The sequence below is a fragment of the Doryrhamphus excisus genome, chromosome 11, assembly GCF_030265055.1.
Source record: "Doryrhamphus excisus isolate RoL2022-K1 chromosome 11, RoL_Dexc_1.0, whole genome shotgun sequence".
NCBI classification, from domain to species: domain Eukaryota; kingdom Metazoa; phylum Chordata; class Actinopteri; order Syngnathiformes; family Syngnathidae; genus Doryrhamphus; species Doryrhamphus excisus.
This window is the reverse complement of record NC_080476.1, coordinates 12121044-12144620: the sequence shown is the minus strand read 5'-3', so window position 1 is coordinate 12144620 and position 23577 is coordinate 12121044. Positions and strand designations below refer to the sequence as shown.

The 23577-nt window shown below is 41.0% G+C and overlaps 2 protein-coding genes across 10 annotated transcripts in view; one reads left to right on the top strand and one right to left on the bottom strand.

Annotated features, from left to right (window-relative positions):
* sgcd (sarcoglycan, delta (dystrophin-associated glycoprotein)) overlaps positions 1-23577 on the bottom strand; it is a 153702-nt gene that overhangs the window by 22185 nt on the left and 107940 nt on the right. For all 3 annotated transcript variants that reach the window (XM_058086773.1, XM_058086772.1, XM_058086771.1), the window contains exons 3-5: positions 22456-22557; positions 18557-18644; positions 16759-16878 (exon numbers count right to left, since the gene is read on the bottom strand). In XM_058086773.1, the coding sequence (XP_057942756.1) occupies positions 16759-16878; positions 18557-18644; positions 22456-22557 (310 nt within the window). The remainder of the gene's footprint in view (positions 1-16758; positions 16879-18556; positions 18645-22455; positions 22558-23577) is intronic.
* The window catches only part of LOC131138124 (uncharacterized), a 141042-nt gene that overhangs the window by 66791 nt on the left and 50674 nt on the right, over positions 1-23577 (top strand). The gene's annotated exons all lie outside the window — the stretch shown is intronic.

Genomic DNA, 23577 nt, shown 5'->3' with positions numbered 1-23577 from the left:
TCTAGATTTCTTCAATTTTATTTATTTTTACCAAAATTTCCTCATAAACAAATGGCAAGAAATAAGTTAGCTTTTCATACGACCATAAATGCTATTGACCTCAAACTGAAAAGAGGATGAGAAAAGAGGTCGGATTAACTTCCACAAGTTGAAAACACATTTTTTATAAAAACTTTTCAATTTTTTCGTCTGCACGAAAAAATGGTTAGCGCGCAGGTAATGAATATTGCCCAAAAATAAATGTACAAGAAACATTGACATTATATATATATATATATATATATATACAGTGAAGAAAATAAGTATTTGAACACCCTGCTATTTTGCTATTTCTCCCACTTAGAAATCATGGAGGGGTCTGAAATTTTCATCGTAGGTGCATGTCCACTGTGAGAGAGATAAACTAAAAAGAAAAATCCAGAAATCACAATGCATGATTTTTTAACAATTTATTTGTGTGATACAGCTGCAAATAAGTATTTGAACACCTGTGTATCATCTAGAATTCTGACCCTGAAAGACCTGTTAGTCTGCCCATTAGAAGTCCACCTGCACTCCATGTATCATCCTGAATCAGATGCACCTGTTTGAGGTCGTTAGCTGCATAAAGACACCTGTCCACCCCATACAATCAGTAAGACTTTAACTTGTAACATGGCGAAGACCAAAGAGCTGTCCAAAGACACCAGAGACAAAATTGTACACCTCCACAAGGCTGGAAAGGGCTACGGAGCAATTACCAAGCAGCTTGGTGAAAAAAGGTCCACTGTTGGAGCTATCATTAGAAAATGGAAGAAGCTAAACATGACGGTCAATCTCAATCGGAGTGGAGCCCCATGCAAGATATCACCTCGTGGGGTCTCAATGATTCTAAGAAAGGTGAGGAATCAGCCCAGAACTACACGACAGGACTTGGTCAATGACCTGAAAAGAGCTGGGACCACCGTTTCCAAGGTTACTGTAGGTAATACACTAAGACGTCATGATGTGAAATCATGCATGGCACGAAAGGTTCCCCTGCTTAAACCAGCACATGTCAAGGCCCGTCTTAAGTTTGCATATGACCATTTGGATGATACAGAGGAGTCATGGGAGAAAGTTTTATGGTCAGATGAGACCAAAATAGAACTTTTTGGTCATAATTCCAATAAGCGTGTTTGGAGGAAGAAGAATGAAGAGTACAATCCGAAGAACACCATCCCTACTGTGAAGCATGGGGGTGGTAGCATCATGCTTTGGGGGTGTTTTTCTGCACATGGGACAGGACGAGTGCACTGCATTAAAGAGAGGATGACTGGGGCCGTGTATTGTGAGATTTTGGGGAACAACCTCCTTCCCTCTGTCAGAGCATTGAAGATGGGTCGTGGCTGGGTCTTCCAACACGACAACGACCCGAAGCACACAGCCAGGAAAACCAAGGAGTGGCTCCGTAAGAAGCATATCAAGGTTCTAGCATGGCCCAGCCAGTCTCCAGACCTGAACCCAATCGAAAATCTTTGGAGGGAGCTCAAACTCCGTGTTTCTCAGCGACAGCCCAGAAACCTGACTGATCTAGAGAAGATCTGTGTGGAGGAGTGGGCCAAGATCCCTCCTGCAGTGTGTGCAAACCTGGTGAAAAACTACAGGAAACGTTTGACCTCTGTAATAGCAAACAAAGGCTACTGTACCAAATATTAACATTCATTTTCTCAGGTGTTCAAATACTTATTAGCAGCTGTATCACACAAATAAATTGTTAAAAAAATCATGCATTGTGATTTCTGGATTTTTCTTTTTAGTTTATCTCTCTCACAGTGGACATGCACCTACGATGAAAATTTCAGACCCCTCCATGATTTCTAAGTGGGAGAAATAGCAAAATAGCAGGGTGTTCAAATACTTATTTTCTTCACTGTATATATATATATATATAATAATTTTAAAAAATAATTAAAATATTAATTTAGATGTATTTTGATTTCTATTAGTTTACATATTTTTATTACATTTTTTAAATATGAAAAATAATTTTATTATTGAGCGCGCAAACCTCACAGCTAGAAGACCCGAGACCCGATTCCACCCTCGGCTTATCCCATGTGCTCCCCATGCATAGGTGGGTTTTTTTTCCGGGTACTCCGGGCCTGTGATTGGCTACCGACCAGTCCAGTGTGTACCCCTCCTCACGCCCGAAAACAGCTGGGATAGGCTCCAGCATCCCCCCCCCCCACCCTCATGAGCATAAGCGGTACAAAATGAATTAACTTATTTTTTCAACTTAATGTATAATCGGCAATTGATCGGCAATCATGATCCTTGCAGTTACCGCCATCTGGTGGCGTTAAAAAGTTAAGGCAAAACAATAACGCGTGATGAAATGCACCGAGCCGAATGCAGTACTTGTGTTGATTGTGTGCGCTCCACATCACCGATCATTTGTGAGTTATTCCTGTAGGGACTTTTTTTCTCCATGCTACATTTGTGTCTCAGCATTTCATCATTGCCGAGTTACTTCAGGCCATATCGGCTCGGCTGCTCCATAAACACGTATCCCACAAAACACACACACACATATGCATTCATATTTAATAGCATCATTTATTCCCCTCACCTGACCCGTCAACATACCATCGCGATGACATACGTACATACGGCTACCGCTCGGTATTCACACCATGTCTGTAATCAAGGAATCGCTTAAACGCAGCCGAACAGGGATTTGTCGGCTCAACCGCATTAAAAATGCGACACGGTCGGATACAAATAAAAACAGCAGGGGGGGGCATTTGGAAAACATACACAACAATTGTGTCCTGTGACATTTCATGTAAGTAAACACTCTCCATCAACGTCGGAACATGACCATCTCTGCTGTGGATAATACTCCCTGTCAAAATATTGCATTTGATTAAAAACAAAAATAGATGCCTCAGAGCCTCGTCTGCCTTATAAGTCCATTTCCTGAAGGGGCGGATGATTTCAGGTGTGGAAAGAAGATGAAGAAAGACCAGGTTGATCAGACTATCCCAGTATGGGGACTGGGGCGGCCATCCATGTATGTGTGCTTCAGAAGATCTATTGTCCTGTTCAGTTTGGTAAAACTGCTAAAACTCATGTAGTGGAGAGTCCTAGTTATGTTGTTAAAGTCACTGGACACAATGACGAAGGCGTCGGAGTGCACCACAGCTGAGTGGGGCGGCGTGTGCACTCTGGAAGTCTTCTGGATTTTAGGATTTTGGTCAGCAAGTTCACGTTTCCCATCAGCAACAAAATTGTACCGCCATTCTTTGTAGCCTTTAGTTTCGCCTTTAGCCTCACTACGGCATTTTAGCACCTCAGGTATGGCGTGGACAAAACAGGCTGATCGGTTTGTCTGGAGTTCAAGCCGCATTTTCCTCGACTAAACAAAAAAAAAACCTTCTATCTCGAATCGGAAACTGCATCATATCGACACAAAATTCATTCATTCATTCATTTTCTACCGCTTATCCTCACGAGGGTCGCGGGTGGTGCTGGAGCCTATCCCAGCTGTCTTTGGGCGAGAGGCAGGGTACACCCTGGACAGGTGGCGAGCCAATCACAGGGCACATATAGACAAACAACCATTCACACTCACATTCATACCTATGGACAATTTGGAGTCACTAATTAACCTAGCATGTTTTTGGAATGTGGGAGGAAACCGGAGTAACCGGAGAAAACCCACGCATGCACGTGGAGAACATGCAAACTCCACACAGAGATGGCCGAGGGTGGAATTGAACCCTGGTTTCCTAGCTGTGAGGTCTGCGTGCTAACCACTCATCCGCCGTGCCGCCTTCGTCACAAAATTACTTTTTAAAAATGATTTTTGTGTACCTTATTGTCAAATGAAACCAAAAAAAGTACTTTATAAGGCCACCACTGGTATTTACATGTACTTTCCAATGACATTAATAATGACAATAATATGTCTCCAACTCAACCAATATGCGAGTATGAGTGAGTTTGGGCCACATTTCAACCGAGTGACTACCTTGTCAACAAAAGCCATTGGAAGCTGCCACAGGGCCGTAAGTAATAAAAGAAAATATATACCACAAATATAAAAATATAATATTGTGACGCTCTCGGGTTGCCCATGAGGTGGTAAGAGGCACTTCAGCTAGCTTAATGGAAGTTGCTCTTATTTGGGCGAGCTGTAGCCAAAAGGGATCTCACATTGAGCGTCAACATAAAAGATGACTCACGGTGTCATAACGCTGTCGCCATCACACAGAAACATGCAACAGGTACAGTATAGAACACGTACACAGTGCAACTACTACTAGTAAAAAAACTAACTACTACTACAGTCACAATTGGACATCGCAGTATTTGGCGTACGCTACTGCTACCCCAATTTAGTAGTGCTTGTTTTGTTTTGTGTGCTGATTTGAGCTCAAGCTACCAATTGACTCTTACTTGTTGCATATTTCCACAGCATTTCAGTCAAGCTTCAGCTTCCAAATGGCTCCTGTGTTCATTCTAAATGTCTTAATCCTTTAATGTGTGCTGACATTGCAGTGTGTTTGCTTACTTGTTACAAGTGGGTGCTCTAAATTTGATCATTTTGGAGTTTTTTTTCAGCGTATAGCCATGTTAGTGTTGCTGACCTTTGTTTCTCTACAACTCCTTAATGTCGTACGTTGTCGTATGTGATATTGTATAACAGCTACATCTAAGTGCAGTGACAGTAGTGCTTCTTAATGAGTGAGGCTGGCAGGGAGTGCTTTCAATGCTGCTGCAAACCTGCCAACATGTACAAATTTATTGTACTCAACATGCAATTTCTTATATGTATTTTTCACAGCTCTCCATTTTGGTGCATTTTTTTCGGACTCAGTTTCAAGTTCAGTTCAGTCGGTACAGGACAAATAAATAGATTAACACTTTCTCAGTAGTACAGTAAACCTCGGATATATCAGACTCGGATATATCGGAAATTCGCTCACAACGGACAGATAAAAAAGAACCGATTTTTCTGTAATGCATTTCCAATAAAAATTCATTGCATATATCGGATTTTTTATAACGGATTTCGCCTATTTCGGACAAAATCTCCAGTCCCGTTCCAATGCATTTCCATTAAATTTCCCTTGCATATATCGGATGGCCGCATCGTGGCGCTCAGATTCGCCGAATCGTGACAGGCCGCTATATGACGTCGTTTGCAGCATTGCCTGCGCGTCCAGGTACATTGGAAACATAGTCAAGGAAGTGCCTTTTTATAACGGATAAAATCTGATTTACGCATATACCGGATATAAATCCGATATATGCGTAAAACGGACATTTTCCGGTATACGCATATAACGGATTTCGCTTATATCGGACAAAACCAGTGGGAACAGTTGAATCCGATATATCCGAGGTTTACTGTATTTCAAATCGGGGCGCGTGAAAACATTTCGGTCCCCTGGGTGGAGGGGGGCGTATGACAGAAGATAATTGAGAACTGCTGAGTTACAGTGTCAGTGTAAAATCTGCTCACCAGTGCTTCTTGGAGCTAAACACAGTGTCTTGACACAGGCGTGGACAAACGCAGATCATTGGGTATTAAAGCTACAGGCGCCCCCAGGAGCCATGACTGAAATCACTTTTTAAATGTCTAAATTCCAGCATCAAAGCTAAGACTCAACAGCGGACTTCCAATGCACTCTGTGCAACTTCTTGACTGATCTTGCTTCACTCTTTTCTTCATTTATATCCCATTATTAGGTGCAGAAGAAAGCTAAAAAAAATGTGCAACACACAGCAGCAATAATCCTTTGTGCTGACATTTGTGTATTAAACGCTCCTGCTTATTCAATTCTTCAATTCAATAATCATGCACTTCCATTATTTGTATTTCAAAAGCAACGCGCCGCTTCGTTTCACCGCTTGGATGAGATGAGCCGGTCACAACGCCCGCAAAACAACACAACAAGAAGACTAAAATTATAACAAGGGATTTGTTTCTCAGCCGAGGGCAATCCAGTGTGGCTAATTACAGAGCCTAGAGTGCCACAACACAAACCTCTGAGCACTTTTCTTCATTTCACCTGGAAAGTTAATGACACTCGGTGCTTTGACTTGTGGCCTATTTCATCCATGAATGCATTACCTGGAAGATGGATTAGTGTGATGGAAAGTATGTCCCAAAAGTGAGTATTATTATTACAGCATGTCTTCTCAAGAGACGATACTATAGAAATGAAACTCGGCTATGAATTAGAACATGTGGTTCCCGACGTTTACTGAGCTAAGGCACATTTTTTTTACATTAGAAAAATCTCATACTGACCTTTAACTGTTTCGACTAAATCAGGGGTGTCCTGTTTTGTTATTGGCCAGTGGGTGTATTCTGGAGCCTATCCCGGCTAACTTCAGGCAAGAGGCGGGGTACACCTTGGATCGGTCGCCAGCCAATCACAGGGCACATATAGACAAACAACCATTCACACTCACATTCATACCTATGGACAATTTGGAGTGGCCAATTAACCTACACTCTAAAAAGTAATTCACAGTACCTGTTGACACCACTTGATTTTATACATGAATGCAATGTAAAAAAAATGTAATTAATTGATTTAGATAAACTTTCTAAGTTGCTAACTTTATTTTTAAAGTTATGTTCAAATAATAATGTTGGCTATTACATGAACTTAATTTATAAAGTCATATACACTCAAATGTTATTGTTGGTAAGGTTAAAACAAAATTCAGGTTGCAGAATGTGATTACATGATATTAACTTGGATAATATGAAGAATGTGATTACATGATATTAACTTGGATAATATGAAGCAAGCTAATTAAATGTGAGTACATGATATATACAGTTTTATTCCAACACTTGACCTAATAAAATTAGCTTGGTAACATAATACACACACACACACACACACACACATATATATAGTATATATGTATATATTAAGTTACTGCTACTTAAAAAGTTGTGTGCATTCTTATTAGAATTAAGTAGACAACAAATTAAACAACTTTGAATAAAATCATTAAGTCAGTTGACTTAACATATTTCTTTGAGTTCCGAACTTAAAAACTTGTCCTTATGACAACAATTATTCAATAAGCATTACTTAAAATAAGCTTTGAGTGAAGAGGAAAAGCTAATTTGTGCAATGCAATATTGTTTGTTGGTTCAAAGCGATTTCAAATTTAGTTGTCATAACTAAGAAAGACTAATGGAAACTGTTGCGTTGATTTTTTTTGTTGGTTTTTTTTTTTCGTTTTGCTAAACGTTTATTTTTTGAGTGTAGCATGTTTTTCGAATGTGGGAGGAAACCGGAAAACGCATGAACGCAAGGGGAGAACATGGAAACTCGACACAGAGATGCCCAAACAGAGAATCAAACCAAGGTCTTCCCGATCCCGGCCAACATGCTAACCACTGTATCAATGCGCGGCCAGAAGAAATCCAAAATAACAAAAAAAAAACCCAGCAAAAATATAAAAAATAACATTAACCCCAACTCTCACTTGAAGTTAGCTATCTGGGATAGACTCCAGCCTACCCCAACGACCCCAATGAGGACAAGCAGCATCGAACACGAATGACTGAATACGACGCAGTGCAGCTCTCCACGACTGCAATCCAAAATATGAATCATACTGTTAAATGAAATATATAAGTCTTGTTTTGATCCTATTAATTAGTCTGTAAACATGACTACAGACTAAACATCAATGCTGTGAAAACATGCCTCAAGCTATAAATACAATAAATATTTCAGCACTGGTAAAAATTCTTTCTGCTCCAATGAAGTTCTACGGCCATATGGCAAGCAAATGAGGAGTCGTTTACAAAAACATACATATTGTGACAATTACACAGGGCAGGTAGTGTGATGTGTTTGCTATGCCTGCTGGAGTGGGCATTAATGTGTGGAACGCAAACAAGCATTGGAGAAGGAATGGATGAAATGATGATGAGTTTGATGTTGTCAAACGAAGGAAGAAAGTGAAGCTAAACTGAACTGAGCTGTTTAGAAGCATTTAGGTCAAGGTATGGGTATATCTTCAAACTGTGGTGCAAATACCACTGGTGGTACACTGGCTCCATCTCGTGCTAGCAATGGTGAAATTATTAACACATGTAAAAAAAAATTCATTAACTCCCCTAATAAGCCACAAGACAATCGCCTGCATATTCGAAGTTGAACCGTGATCGGAAGTAGTCAAAACGTGTGGTACTTGCCATGCAAATGTTTTTTGTTGAGATGCTAATTGGTGTAAAAACTTTGAGAAACACAGTTTTTTTTAATGCTAACCACTCAATCTTCCTGATAAAGTCATCGGTGTAGACAAACCAATTCCAGTTAGCGGTATGATTCCGTTCAAGAGGTTTGCGGGATAGCCAAACTACAGTTGATCGTAAGTAGTCAAAACGGGTGGTACTTGCCATGCAAAGTATTTTGTTGAGATGCTAATTGGTGTAAAAACTTTGAGAAACACAGATTTTTTTAAAAATGCTAACCACCCACCACTCAATCTTCCTGAGAAAATCATCGGTGTCGATAAACCAATTCCAGTTAGCGGTATGATTCCGTTCAAGAGGTTTGCGAGATAGCCAAACTACTGTTGATCGGAAGTAGCCAAAACGGGTGGTACTTGCCATTCAAAATATTTTGTTGAGGTGCTAATTGGTGTAAAAACTTCGAGAAACACAGATTTTTTTAATGCTAACCACCCACCACTCAATCTTCCTGAGAAAGTCCTCGGTGTACCAATTCCAGTTAGCGGTATGATTCCGTTCAAGAGGTTTGCGGGATAGCCAAACTACTGTTGATCGTAAGTAGCCAAAACGGGTGGTACTTGCCATCCAAAATATTTTGTTGAGATGGTAATTGGTGTAAAAACTTCGAGAAACACAGATTTTTTTGGTTTTAGGCTAATCACCCACCACACAATCTTCCTGAAAAAGTCATCGCTGTTGACAAACCAATTCCAGTTAGCGGTATGATTCCGTTCAAGAGGTTTGCGGGATAGCCAAACTACTGTTGATCGGAAGTAGCAAAAACGGGTGGTACTTGCCATGCAAAATATTTTGTTGAGACGCTAATTGATGCTAACAGATTGTTTTAATGCTACCACCCACCACTCAATCTTCCTGAGAAAGTACTCGGTGTAGACAAACCAATACCAGTTAGCGGTATGATTCCGTTCAAGAGGTTTGCAGGATAGCCAAACCACTGCTGTTTTCTTCCGTATGTTTGATCTATCTAAAGAAGTAGACCAATCAATTGTTAAGCTGGCCCACACAAGTATTAACCCAACCGCCAAAAAAAAGTACTGAACCTGGCCTGCTTGGTGGAAACCCAATTTTCATTTGGAGAAGTTCTCTTAAGCTGGGACCAAAGGAATTCACGTCCTATAGGTAACGGTTTCTAATGTTTCTTTCCCCTAAGCTGCTTTCAAAGTCACCTTCCATAGTCATCAGTAATGAGGGAACGGCATCATGATGCTCCATGTTATAACCACATTAGCCCTAAGTGTCTCCTGTCGCTGATGGACGCTTCATATTTCGGGGATGGGTGGTAAATACAGAACATTGTGCCTGGTGATTGTCTCCTGGATGCAGAGCAGCTGCCAGTGACATATCACCATCTTTCTAAGAACAAAGCACAGCAGCGTGCCCCGGGTTCTCCAACAACGTGCCTCATTTGTCAGGCCAACGCCGCATGCCAAGAGAGGGGGGGGGGGGGGGGGGTCGAGGGGGAAGAGTGAGCCCCCCCATTTCCCCTCTGCCACGCTTACAATCTAATCTTTAAGGCTTTGTGACCGCCAGCGCTAGGATTTATGTCAGCCATGAAACAAGGACGGCGAAAGTGTCCTCAAACCCTGCAGCCAAACGAGCCAAACACACGCCAGAGAGAAGAAGGTGATGCCAAAGACGCTAAAGTCCAATTAAGACACAGCACTCTCAGGTTTACTATTATGAGTAATAGGATCACCAACGGAGACGAGATCAGAGGTGATGTTCAACATTTGGTGATTTGCTGGTATTGACTCGAAGAAAACAAACCAAAAACAGGTTCTTGTTGGTCTCCACGTACCGTCCGTCTCGAGCGTCTCGACACCAAATATAAGATGACCTGTCTTTTTCAGACTTTTTTCCCCGAGGGTCAATCACTCCGACAGATAACAGTTAAGTTCAAACCTGAACTATTTTGTAGAAGAGCTTTTCCTAAGTCACAGCTACTATTCCCTGAAGCCACCCCTGGAACCGGCTCTTACTTCCCAAAGTAAGCACTGCTCGCTCATGCGGCGTGTTTCTCCTCGGAGATCAGCAGCGAGCGGGATGTGTTTAAGTTGAAGCCGCACAGAGAAAGAAGTGCGGTGGGAAGGTGAAGAGATGCAGGAGTCACCTTGATGCCGAGACTCAATCTGTGGAGAGCATGAAGATGTTTATTTGCCTGCATATGTTTACTTACTGAGCTGAGCTACTATCTTCACATTGGGCTTCAGTCTTTGGAATTAATTACAGTGGCCATCAAAGGCTGTGCAATTGTTTTACTAAAGACTATACAATTGAGGGATAATCTGTTAGGACTGACTTCAGGAAGTAAATTGGTGGTGTTAGGTCATATTTACTCTGTGGTAGTCCAACTTTCTGTTCAACAGACTCCAGCCTTGATTGTGATCAGGAAAAGGATATTGAGTACACAGCTTGTACACTGTAGGCGTCAGAGTGACTACTAGTGGTGTGTCGGAACGAACGAACGGGTCAAAAGAACTAGTTCTTTTTTGTGAACTGAATGAACGAGCGGTCGAGTGGTTAGCGCGCAGACCTCACAGCTAGGAGACCAGGGTTCAATTCCATCCTCTGTTATCTCTGTGTGGAGTTGCATGCTAGGTTAATTAGCGACTCCAAATTGTCCATAGGTATGAATGTGAGTGTGAATGGTTGTTTGTCTATATGTGCCCTGTGATTGCCTGGCGACCAGTCCAGGGTGTACCCCGCCTCTCGTCCGAAGACAGCTGCAAATGCCTTTTTTTTGATTGGTTGGAGAGTCAGTTCACCGTTCTTTTTGCAGGGTGGGACTATCTGCGTGCTTGCCTGTCTTATCCTATCGTCGCGCCTCGCTATGTGGGTGGGTGGGGTTAGATGACTGAAAAACAGAGGCCAAGAGAATGGCCGACACCGTCGGTGAGCTCGTTCATTCCGTTCACAAAAAAGTTCTTTTGACCCGTTCGTTCATGACCGACACAACAGTAGTCATCACATGTGGTTGCGCTGTTGAGTCGGAACGAACGTGAACATGAGTGAACGGACTGACTCGACATGGCTGACCAGGTCTATGCACAGGGAGAGATCACAGGCTAACGACCAATTGACCAAAATGAACGGATCTTTTCACTGAATGATCCAGTTCACTGAAATGAACGGTTTTGCCCACCATTACTGACTTCAGACCAAAATAAGAAAATGGGGACTGGTTCTATTGGGTTCTTATGTATATTTATGTATAAGCCAGGAAGATCCGATTACAAATTCAGCTGGGTCATATTTTCAAATGAACTCTGGTTGCGCCAGAAATGTATAATCAGTAAAACCGGTCGCATATGAGATGTCACAACACACTTTGTCACAGTCAAAGATGTTTGGACGTGTAAAACTGGCTATTTGCGTGTATACCCAAACACTCCAAATCTACACTTTGGATGGAGGTTGTGAAAAGCTTCGTTTTTAGTGCCAGATATCTGCAGGCTCATGTGGTTGATCGGTCAAATCGCTGCAAAATAACTTCATTTTATGAGATACCCGCCTACGTGTGGACAGAGCCCTAAGACAGCTAGCATTGCACTCTTTAACAGTTTCCGAGTCTGTGATGAGCCTTTTTCTTCTTGAAGAAACGGAAAGGAAAGTTGCTGTCCCTTGAGCTGTGCATTTCCGCACCATCATGGTACAGCTCCGGTCGTAAGATGCAATAAAACTCTGCACTTTCGCTGCCCTCTCCTGAGATCCCCCAGGAAAGTTTGCTCGGAAAGTCAAATGTTTCTCAGACTTATGCCTCTGGACATTGTGATCTTTTAGTACCGCAAAGCACATGCATCGGGTTGGCATTTGGAGTTTGCGGAAAATATACAAAAATATTTGTCAGTTTGTAGGATTTTGTCTTTTTTGCTTTCATGACAAAGCAGTGCATTGTGGGTTGATTGTTGCTAGGCTATGCAGAATGATGCATTCAGAAATGTGGCTTGTGAAATGCATTTTTTCTTCTTGTTTCTTTGAATGACCCACAGTCTGGGCCAATCGGGGATCACTCCTGTGCTGCATTTGGCCTACGGGCCGCTAATTGAATAGACCTGGAGTAAGCCAACGCTTTTTCTCATGAACCGCTACACAATTTCTCACCCTGCTCAATACGATCAATACGATCAATACGATCAACAACAAAAAAATCTTTTTTTCACCAAATCACTACCAAATTTGGGACACACCTTAAGGCAGGGGTCTCAAACACGCGGCCCGCGGGCCAAATGTGGCCCGCAGGACACTAGTTTGAGGCTGAAGTTTTTGGCTATTTAAGTTTAAAGGAAATAACTTGAAGGCTACCGTTTAGGTCGCTAGCTCTCTAGTTTGCGAGTTGGCATGTGTCTCAAGACCCTGCAAAAGAGTATAAATGTGACTATAGTCGTGTTTTGTCATGTCTACAGGGCTCTAATAATGCTTTGTTCATTTTAATCTGAAAAAAATAATTTGTCTACCCACCAACTATATGTGGTTTCTTAAGTTTTTATTATTTGCCGTTTTATTATTATTATTATTATAATATTTATTTATTACCGATTGATTGATTTTCTTTATTCTTGATTTGTTTATTTATTTTTCATCTTATTTTGTGTAGAAAAATAAAAATTAAGATATTTGAGAATAGTGGAATGTTTTATCAGAGCTTTTCTTGTAGAAAATCGGAACCAAAGCAAAGTTTATTCATTTTTCTGTTTTTAATAAATGCGTTTTTTTTGTGTTTTTTTTTAAAACCTGATGCGGCCCAGTCTCACCCAGAACATAGCTCCAGTGGCCCCCAGGTAAATTGAGTTTGAGACCCCTGCCTTAAGGGTACTGACTGAAACCCAAGTATGTAGACAACATTGATGTACGTATGTAATACTAAATTACTTCTGTTACTTGAAATGAAATAAACCATAACCGTCATTGGAGAGGTGGTGCTAGGTACATACAGTAGTTTAATGGGTGCTTATACTGTTTTTGTCTCGTGTAAAGTAAGAGTAATTTGACACCACATTTATATCCCATTGACTCGGTAACAACCTGCCAGGGAGATGGTTAATAGTAATGTGTAAGGAAATCGTTTTTTTTTTCCCTACGTCGACGTAATATGAGCTCGCACCATAATTAGCATCGTCTTTAAGAGTTCTCAGCCTCTTTCATTCGTCCGCCACGCAAATCAAGGAAACGGGACACGAAGCATCTGAGAAAAAGCCGGCTGATGAAGTCTTGATTTTTTTTCAGCGTATGTGATCAGAGCGGCTTGTTTGGTGAGAGTCATGATCAATGGCGCATCGCTCGGCAGGCTTGACCTGAATTTACAACCTCCCGGAATATATTTAGCTGCTTGGCGAGATCAGAATAATCAAGTCTTTTTTTTTTTTTTGGTTCTTCTGTCGTTTTATGATTGTCATAGCTAACTGATATTATTATACTGTCAATGGCAAAATCACGTTATAAGTACAGAAGGATTCTGCGGAGACAAGGTGTCTTTATAACTTTATATTTGCGATCCATCAAACCTTTCCCGGTCGTAGCGGCTGTCCTTCCTTCAGAGTGGACGCCGTTAAGTTGTAATGAGACGATAAAAGACAGCCGAGTTACCGTGTCACAGCCGATGCTTTATTTTAGGGAGGCAGTCCACATTTCACCGTGTTATCTGGAGCGAATGTGCAAAGTGTGCTGCCCATTGGGTTCCTGTCAACCGGACCACATTAGGGCGATGATGAAGAATCAGTTGAAAAGCCCAAGATGCTCTTGAACTGTGTTTGTGTTTGTTTGGTGGCGCTAGGCTGCACATTGTTAGTTAGCCTATCGTCATAGTCAGGCGAAGACTAAAAAAAAAAAAAAACTCAAGGTTGATATCTTAGCACAACCATTGCTGAACCATTCTCCAAAGGTCATTCATCAGTGCAAAAGATCAGTGACTTTTGCTGGAACATTTCCAGTTCTTTAAAAAAAAAACCTTCATGTTCATCTGTGAGCTCACAAAGCTTGAAATTCTGTTAAAGGCACTCGCAGCTCAATGCATTTTCAAGAGGCTGGAGGTTGTTAAAACTGGATTCAGAAATCAAAAGTGCAAAGCAACCATCCGTTTTCTTCCATCCTACAGCCTCCACTAGATGCACGGTGAAGCGTTCCTCCAGAGAGACTGAAATCTATTCTAAGTCGAATAATAATAATAATACATTTTATTTGTATAGCGCTTTTCAGAGTACTCAAAGACGCTTTACAGTCGAGAAAAAAAAAATAGAGTTGAGTAAAAAAAACAGAGTAGGGTGGCACGGCGGTCGAGTGGTTAGCGCGCAGACCTCACAGCTAGGAGACCACGGTTCGATTCCATCCTCGGCCATCTCTGTGTGGAGTTTGCATGTTCTGCCCGTACATGCGTCTGGGTACTCTGGTTTCCTCCCACATTCCAAAAACATGCTAGAAAACATGGCTAAAAATAAATAAATAAATAAAAATTGTTAAAAACTTACTGCAAAAACAGTAGTCAACATTTTTGGACCCAGAGACCCCCCTCATGTACCCACAAACCTCCGACGAAGGTGAAAGAAAAACAAGAAAAATACAATATTAGTCTTTCCGAGCAGCGGGGGAGAATGTTGGCGCACACATACGACTATGGTGCATTCAAGGACCGTCGGACAATCAATTCCAAAATGTATATATGCAATTACATAATTTAAAAACAATATCACTATATTGACAGTTACTTTGGTAACCGTTATGTCATTGTATGGTCATATCACCTCGTACTTCGGTACGTGATAAAAAAAAAACTAAATTAGTAAAAAAAAAATGTTTTAAAAAAATTAAAAATACAAATTAATAAAATAAATTTAAAAATAAAAAAATGAATCAAAAAATAATCAAAATTATATTAGGAAAGCAGGAAGTGAACAAATGTAACAGTTACTGATTGTAAAAGTACCAGATGGAGGGGTAGGATTTAATAAGCTTTGCTTCTTCCTACTCCTTTTGGACATGTGGAACTGTGAACTGATTATGGGATGCATTCAATTGTAATCTGATGCATGTTCAAATGAAATTAAACCATTACTATTTTCTTTGGAAAAAAAACTGCTACTGTAATATTTTTGGGTTAATATGATACTTTTTGGGGTACATTTTGGAGACCGTCTCGGTCTTAAAGATGTTAAAAGTAGAACAATGCCCGCTCTAATAATACATCTCCTGCTGCCATCTGTGGCACGGCAGCACTTTGCTAAGGTCGGATGACACTAACGCAATCTGACTGCGCAAGGCTGTAAGTGCATGTAGATGAGCAGGAAAAAGAATAATCGCTCCCATCTGTAAGCGTCCTGTCACACGGGCAACGCCTTGAAGGAAATTCCTTCAGTTTTCATAATCTGTGAGGGTCACTGTAAGAAGTACTTTTTAATGCAAATCTTTCTTTAATAGCACAGCATCTGCGTCCGTCACTTTGAGGCCTCCCCCGCCTCGTTTCATCGCCTACATAGCCATCTGTCAGAGGAGAACGTCTCCACCTGTCTAGGCGCCATTGGTACCGTCAGAGCAGGGCTAAAACCTCTTGATCTTCAGCATGAACCGCAAAGTCATGCATCGTAGGGTCCCCAGCCACCCAGTTTGCCCCCAACCAACCAACCAACCCCAAGAAGCTTTCAGATGCAATGTAAAAAAAACCCATAAAATTCCATATAAGCGCATATCATTTTGAATAATTTTATATACACTTACAAATGGTGGCCTACTGGCAAGCATAGTGGCCACACAGTCAGGAGATCTGCAAGATCTGCAAGGGTTCGAATAACCATCTCTGTATTGAGTTTGCATGTGTTCCCGATGCGTGCTTCGTTTTTCTTCGGGTACTTCCTCCCACATTCCAAAAAAATGCATGTTAGGGTAACTACAGACCATTATGTGAACAGCTCCTGGCCAGCATGAGAACATAATGCTATTTAGGTTTGCTCCCAAGGACTTCTGGACAGCTGCCGAGCTTATTTTGTCCGATGATAAAATAAACACACTTTGGACACTAACAGTAACATTGGAAACTTTACGTAGTACAACTTTGCCAATGTTCACAAAAAAGTCTTGTGGGTTTTTTTTCCGGGTACTCCGGTTTCCTCCCAACTTCCAAAAACATGCTAGGTTAATTGGCGACTCCAAATTGTCCATAGGTATGAATGTGAGTGTGAATGGTTGTTTGTCTATATGTGCCCTGTGATTGGCTGATGACTAGTTGCTAACTTTCTCCCTTTCTAGTGTATTTTTACTGTTCAAATGCAAACGTATGAACGCATAAAAGTAACTTTTGATGACATTATTAAGTAGCATATTTTGTTGATGCACAACCTCAAGTTGATTCATGCTAGTATGCTGCCTTTTAGCGCACACATCAAACAGTGACGTCATAATGAAAAACTAATTCCGGCTTCATACTGGTGGATGATGGGTCTGTCTGATGTTGTTATCGTCTGAGTTTTACACAATATATAATAAAATAATACATATATCAGACTACTCACCCATCACTCGGAGCCTCTCGGCCCCCACCACAACCTCCTGCTCGTCGGCCGAGAAGAGGAGCTTCCCAGATGTGGATTTGACCTCAAACATCTTTCCTCGTGCTTTGAATCCGCTGGAACCTGAAGCAAAAATGCAGGATATTGAATTATATGAAGACTATGGTATTGTCGATAAAGAGCTGTCTGAATGTATAAGAAATCTCAATCTTATTGGCTACCTTATATAATATTGTGGTTCAATATTCCATATTGTGTTAGAGTTCATTACTTTTGCAAGTGGCTGGGTAGCTCAGTGGGTAACAACGTTGGAGTTTGGCAGAGGGCTTCTAATGTCATTATTATTGTTTTTGTTTTTTTTTTTAACAATACCGGCCCACATAGTGTCTGCGGTCTGGCTGGTTCAGTCCTCACAGAAGCCACCATTATACTATTATTATACCTTTATATGGACAGTTAAAGTTATTGTAATAATCCATGTGTCACATGTCTTCCAAATTGAGGAAAATCACACCAAGTTTGGCTGAAGATGAGATGAACTAAAACTGCTTTCTATGCCAAACTCAGCATTGGATGGAGGAATATCGATCAAATGTAGTATATTTTTAAAATTAGGTCTTCACTTTTCTCTAGCTTTTAAAGCTCATAGTATTTTTTTATTTTTTTATTTTTTAGAAAATAATACACATTTCTATGTCTGCAATTGGGAACTTCAGCAACACAAATATTGAAAGGAATACTACAAAGGAGAAAAGTGCTTTGGAATGACCCATGGCTGAAAGCTGTGGGGGGGCATTTTACAAAAAAAAAAAAGCCTGCTGGAGTCACCGCAAACAAAACAGTGTTGGCTGGAGGCGACTGACTGACACACGCACAATCGATTCTGTCCATTTTTTGGGGGGTTGCGGTTTCTATGTGGATGTTCCTTTCAGTCAGACGTGAAAGACACTCCCGTGTACATGTTTACTCAAAAGTGATTTGTATGCCTCTGAGGCTGCCAGCTCTATTAAGGCTGTGACAGGCCGAGCATGGGGGGGAAGAAGAGCAAAAAGAGGACAGTGGGACCGGCGTTATGGCGGCCTCGGGGAGGGCGAATTAACGACGTGATGACGTTGAGTCATTATAATGAGGAGAGGTGGATTTTGGAAACCTGAGCAGATCTGATCACACATTGAAAGAGCAACATAGTTTAAAATGAAGGGTCGCACAATGTTCCTAAACTTTGAATCCTCCGGCTAATACAGAAATGCGACTAATTTATGACCATGTTTCAAACTTGTGAATCCTTTGTCAGGAGCCAATCAAGAGCTAAAATGGAACTCATTACTCAATATAGCAGTCTGACTTAGAAAAACTCTAAAATCATCACACAGCAACTTAACAATCAAAAGGTAGGTAGGAAATATGAAGGTACAAACGAGTTGTGTTGTATTAGAGACTTTCAAAGAAGAAGCGAAAACATTGGCACGGAATATTGTTCTGATCATAGCCCTGCGTCATACCGGTTACATGGATAAACCTTGAACCCTCCGGCTAATACAGAAATTTGACTAATTTATGACCATGTTTTAAACTTGTGAATCCTTTGTCAGGAGCCAATCAAGAGCTAAAATGGAACTCATTACTCCATATAGCAGTCTGACTTAGAAAAACTCTAAAATCATCACACAGCAACTTAACAATCAAAAGGTAGGTAGGGAATATGAAGGTACAAACAAGAGTTGTGTTGCATTGGAGACTTCAAAGAAGAAGCGAAAGAATCTGCACGGAATATTGTACTGATCATAGTCCTGCATCATACCTGTTACAAGTTGCGTAAGCAGCTGGTTGTTGGTGTTGACGATGTTGACCGACACGTTTCTGGACGACTGCAGGAATAGTGGACGACCCTGCGGACAGACAAACACAAAGACGTCAGTCCAAAACTACTTTCAGATATATACTTTTTACAATATTTGTGTTTAATTCCGAGCAATGGGAAATTGCTACAAAATAATATCAATACTACGAGCACACTGCCTGAATGGAGAACTGTTTTATAAATAAAGCACAAGGAAGTGTTTGCTAGTCACGTATAATAAATAAATCACCAAAAGCACATCTTTATTTTCTTTTTTATCAAAGTACTTCCAATAGTAATAGAAGTTGGAGACCCCTGCTCCAACAGAACCCGAAGGGCTAAACGTAGTCGCTGTTCGGCCATTAGCTTTAGCCCTAATGCTGTATCCAATAATGCGGATCACGTCAGGCCAGCGATGCTCCGTCTGTGGACTAATCATCGTGACTCAGCCGGCTTCTTCGTCAGAGATAAAGGCTTGGCTGCGGTGGCCTTGCTTATAGCGGACCACTTGTGTGTGTATACGGCTGATAACACTATGCTTCTTAAACCTGTTCAATAGAGAAAAGTAGAAGCAAATTAATTAAAGTTGGACAACGTGTACAAGTATGTGTAAACTATGGAGCTGTGAGTTCAACATTTTATGAAAAACAAAGTCCGAGCATCAACAATAAGCTTCCTTTCGCTTCATTTTATTTTTTCAGTTCCCAATTTACTGTGATTTGGCAGCTCACATGTCAATCATTATTCATCTCTGTTGGTACCTATTGGTAAATTATTTAGATTATGCAGATACTGGACTATTACAACTTTGTAGCGTCTTTGAACACTAAACAGGTCTTTTTAACAGCCTCGCTCGTTTGTCGACAAAAAATGTATGTATTTTTTTGTATGAATTAAGTATTTTCAAGCATAACAAACGCTAAATGGACTAAAATGCAAATATAAGGCATTATGAAACAACATATTGAAATTGTAATATGCCGTACTCTACACTGGTCACTAGGTGACATTAATAATAGTCAATCAATCCAGCTAATACTCAATTCTGAACTCCCATCCACATGTGCAGTGTACATTTATTGCAAATACAAGTATTATTTATGCCTTAAATGGTTAATTTTCTATGATTATACCTAAAAAAAAAATGGTTATTACGAGTGTAAAGGTGATTATAGGGGTGTTATTTTATGTCCAGAGGGCTCTAATAGTATTTAAACCTGTATTTAGAAGGCTCTAAACAGGTTTTTGTTAAGATTTGTTAATTACAAAAATATTCCATTGACAATGAAGGAATCCTACATCACGGAAATTCACTTATCACTGCAATAAATGAGGGATTACTTTATTGATCGAGTCTAAAATAACTTTTATTACATTTACATTATATTACATTACATATACACAATTATTCAACATCAATAGTGTCAAGACACCTTTTGATTTTATTAGCAAGGCATGCTTGCAGCAAACAGTAAAAGATGTGCAAAAAAAAAAAAAAAAGAATGAATACAGCATCCTCGTTCAAAACAGCCAAAATGGCTTGAAAATCATAATACTGAAATATTATATGTCCCTGGGACCCCTTCAGAGTTTAGGACCCATTAATGTTGGTGCAGTCATGGAATTTAGTTTTACATTTTGTTGTACAATCTGTTTGCATTGTGGCCAAGTGGGGGCAGCGACCCAACAGATCCAGCAAATAGAGCTACATTACGTTTCTGGCAGTGGGCACCCACTTTGTAACACCTGCAGGACCGCACTGGATCAGTATGGCACTGTGGGCTTTTTTTTTTACCTTTAAAAGTACCGACACAAAATGAATGTTTGGTTGGTGTATGACACAAAGACCAAAGACAAGAGCGTCTTTGTTTTACATCCGTACGTCTTTTCATTTGAGACTGCTTCACAAGTCTCAAGGTTGAATGAAAACCTCAGTAAACCTTGGTTCAGCCAGAGGACCAGCATTGAAGAAAATGGGAGTGAAAATAAAGAATCACATGCTTGACTTTTGGTTTTTTTGCACATTAATTTATCATGGGATTGTAATTTAAAGTGCAGCCAGGCCAGAAATAGTTTTTTCTTCTACGTCCTTAATTGTTCTTGGTTAGAGTTCATTCATTTATTTTCGACCGCTTATCCTCATGAGGGTCGCGGGGGGTGATGGAGCCTATCCCTGGCCGCCTGGTCGCCTGGTCGCCTGGTCGCCTGGTGGCCAGCCAATCACAGAGCACATATAGGCAAACAACCATTCACACTCACATTCATACCTGTGGACAATTTGGGGTCGCTAATTAACCTAGCATGTTTTTGGAATGTGGGAGGAAACCGGAGTACCCGGAGAAAACCCACAAGACTGTTTTGTGAACATTGGCGAATGTGGACTACGCAAAGTTTCCAATGTTACTCAGTGTGTTTATTTTATCATTGGACAAAATAAGCTCGGCAGCTGTCCAGAAGTTCTTGGGAGCAAACCTAAATAGCACTATGTTGTCATGCTGGCCAGGAGCTGTTGACATTATGGTGCCTGCCTTCACCTCATTGATTGTTTGTGGCTTTGCCCCCCCCCGCTCAATTACAGAGTCCAATATGTGCAAACCAGGCCTCCCGATCAAGTGGACCCAACCATTCTTAGATAGTAGAGTACTTTTCACAGTCTTTGAAGACTTGGCAACGTTCACAAATCGGAAAGAACTAGTGTGGGCTCCCTAACACTACCACTGAGGAAAGGCGGCGTGTCAATCCATATGGCCAGCCTCGCCTTTCAGGAATCATCGTGTCCAGGGTCAGCACAACCTAAAGTGCCAATAATAAGCTAGAAAATGACAAGGAACAGGTCCTTCTCTCTGAAAATTGTCAATGACCTGGATGTAACAGAGGAAAGGAAAAAGAAAGGACTCTTCTGACCTTCACCTGCCAAAACCACCAAAAGTCTTATCAGTGGGGGAAATAATCCCTTTGACGGGCTGTTGTCCCATCAGGCAAGCCACAACCTACAGGCTTAAAGGTATTTGTCCTTACTGATGCTGGACTTTGAAGTTTACCAAGGGAAAGTTACATTTACTGATCAAAGGTTGGGAATTGAGGCAGCAGCAGTTTTGTGGATGGTTGAAACGGTTCCCACAGGAAGTCGCCCGTATTTCAACCGCCACTTCAATTGCTGGCCTTCCAGCAACCGCAACCAAAAGTAAAAAAAAAAAAAAAAAGAAAACGTGTCCCAAAGCCATTTTTGCTTGCATGATGACAGTCGATTCAAAAAAGAGACGGTAGGTGAGCAGTAGCAATGGTTTGTCAGGAGTCCTGAGTCGGCGATCAGGAAACGGGATCACAACAAGCCAGTGATGATGATGATGCTTGGACTGCACGTGAGAAAGATCTGAATAACAATATTCTGTGACCGTATGCTAAACTGAACAAATTCTTGGATTCAGCATAAGAACACTGGACAGTTCCTAGAATTCAACCTGGCATCTGGCAAATGCCCTGCTGAAGTACCTGGGATCTGACCATAGTGGCAGGAGAGACTACGGGCCACTTAGACCACATACATGCAATGCATTAGTATGCAGTAATGCATTATAACACATAACATAGAATTGATTATTTTCCTGTTGTTTTAGCATTCAAATATTCATTCATTCATTCATTTTCTACCACTTTTCCTCACAAAGGGGGCTGGAGCCTATCCCAGCTGTCTTCGGGCGAGAGGCGGGGTACACCCTGTACTGGTTGCCAGCCAATCAGAAGGAACATATAGACAAACAACCATTCACACTCACATTCATACCTATGGACATTTTGGAGTCGCTAATTAACCTAGCATGTTTTTTTGGAATATGGGAGAGAAAAAAAAAGTCACTTACTGGCTTGGACTGGATTTCTTTGGCATAGAGTGGTTGTAGGAACTCCGAGTCCCCTTCCAGTTTGATGCCCTTTTCTGTTATTCTGAGGCTGCCCATGCCGTCCTGTGCAGAAACAATACAACAGATGGCCACATTATTCCAAAAAAAAACAACAACATGAGACATGAGATTCTATAGAGTCGAGATGTAGACGTTTTTCATGTCATGACAAAAAAAAAAAAACAACAACAGCAGCACATTGTGTGTCAAGCTGCAAGAGAGGATATTAACCAGCGATGGCGAAAAGAGATTCAGTGGGCGGCGCTTGGGCCTGGCAGTCACTTTATATCCTGTGGTTCATATTTGACATCACCTGGTGGATGATAAGACGGTGTGTATGATGGAGGGAACACTTTGTTCCCCCACAGCGCTGTCTTGATCTCCATTTGCTCCTTCAGAACCCAAGGGATGAGCAAGACCCGTGAAATCCCAACGTAACAGAGGATGGGTTTCAAGCTGTGTTACACCCCCCTCCCAACACCACCACCACCCCTGTCTTCTGGGTAAAACATTAAAATTCTGCTAGTGGTGTGGACCTGTCACAGAAAGCCTGCTGATGTTTTTTAAGCTTTTTTTTCCACCTTTGATGGAAAAAAAGAGGAGCTACAATTCAAATACAGCTCCTCATTCTTATCTAGCTGTCCTACTTTTGTCTCTAATTGCTGAGGATGAATTTCCATTTCAGACATTTTATACTAACCCCCCAACTCCCTTCGAGAGTCAAACATCAAAGTCATGTACGCACTTCGTCTCCAGTCCTCAACTGCTTTCACAAAAATACGGTAATATTTTGTATTATGAAGAAATAATACTAAAACACATTCAGGGATTGTCAACAAATCATATTTACTAAATGAACTATGTAGTAGATTCCTTAAAACAACAGAACACTCATGTCATAGAGACCATCTTTGACTAGCGTATTTGAACTAGGTTCTTAAAAGCAGCATGTTCATAGAGTTCTTTGGTCATATTAAGGATCTTTGACTAGCGTTTTTGCAGAAAAACTGCAGTAAGCTCCTGTCATATAGAGAAGACGGGGTCCCCAACCACCGGAACGTGGCCCTGTGCCGATGCGTGGGA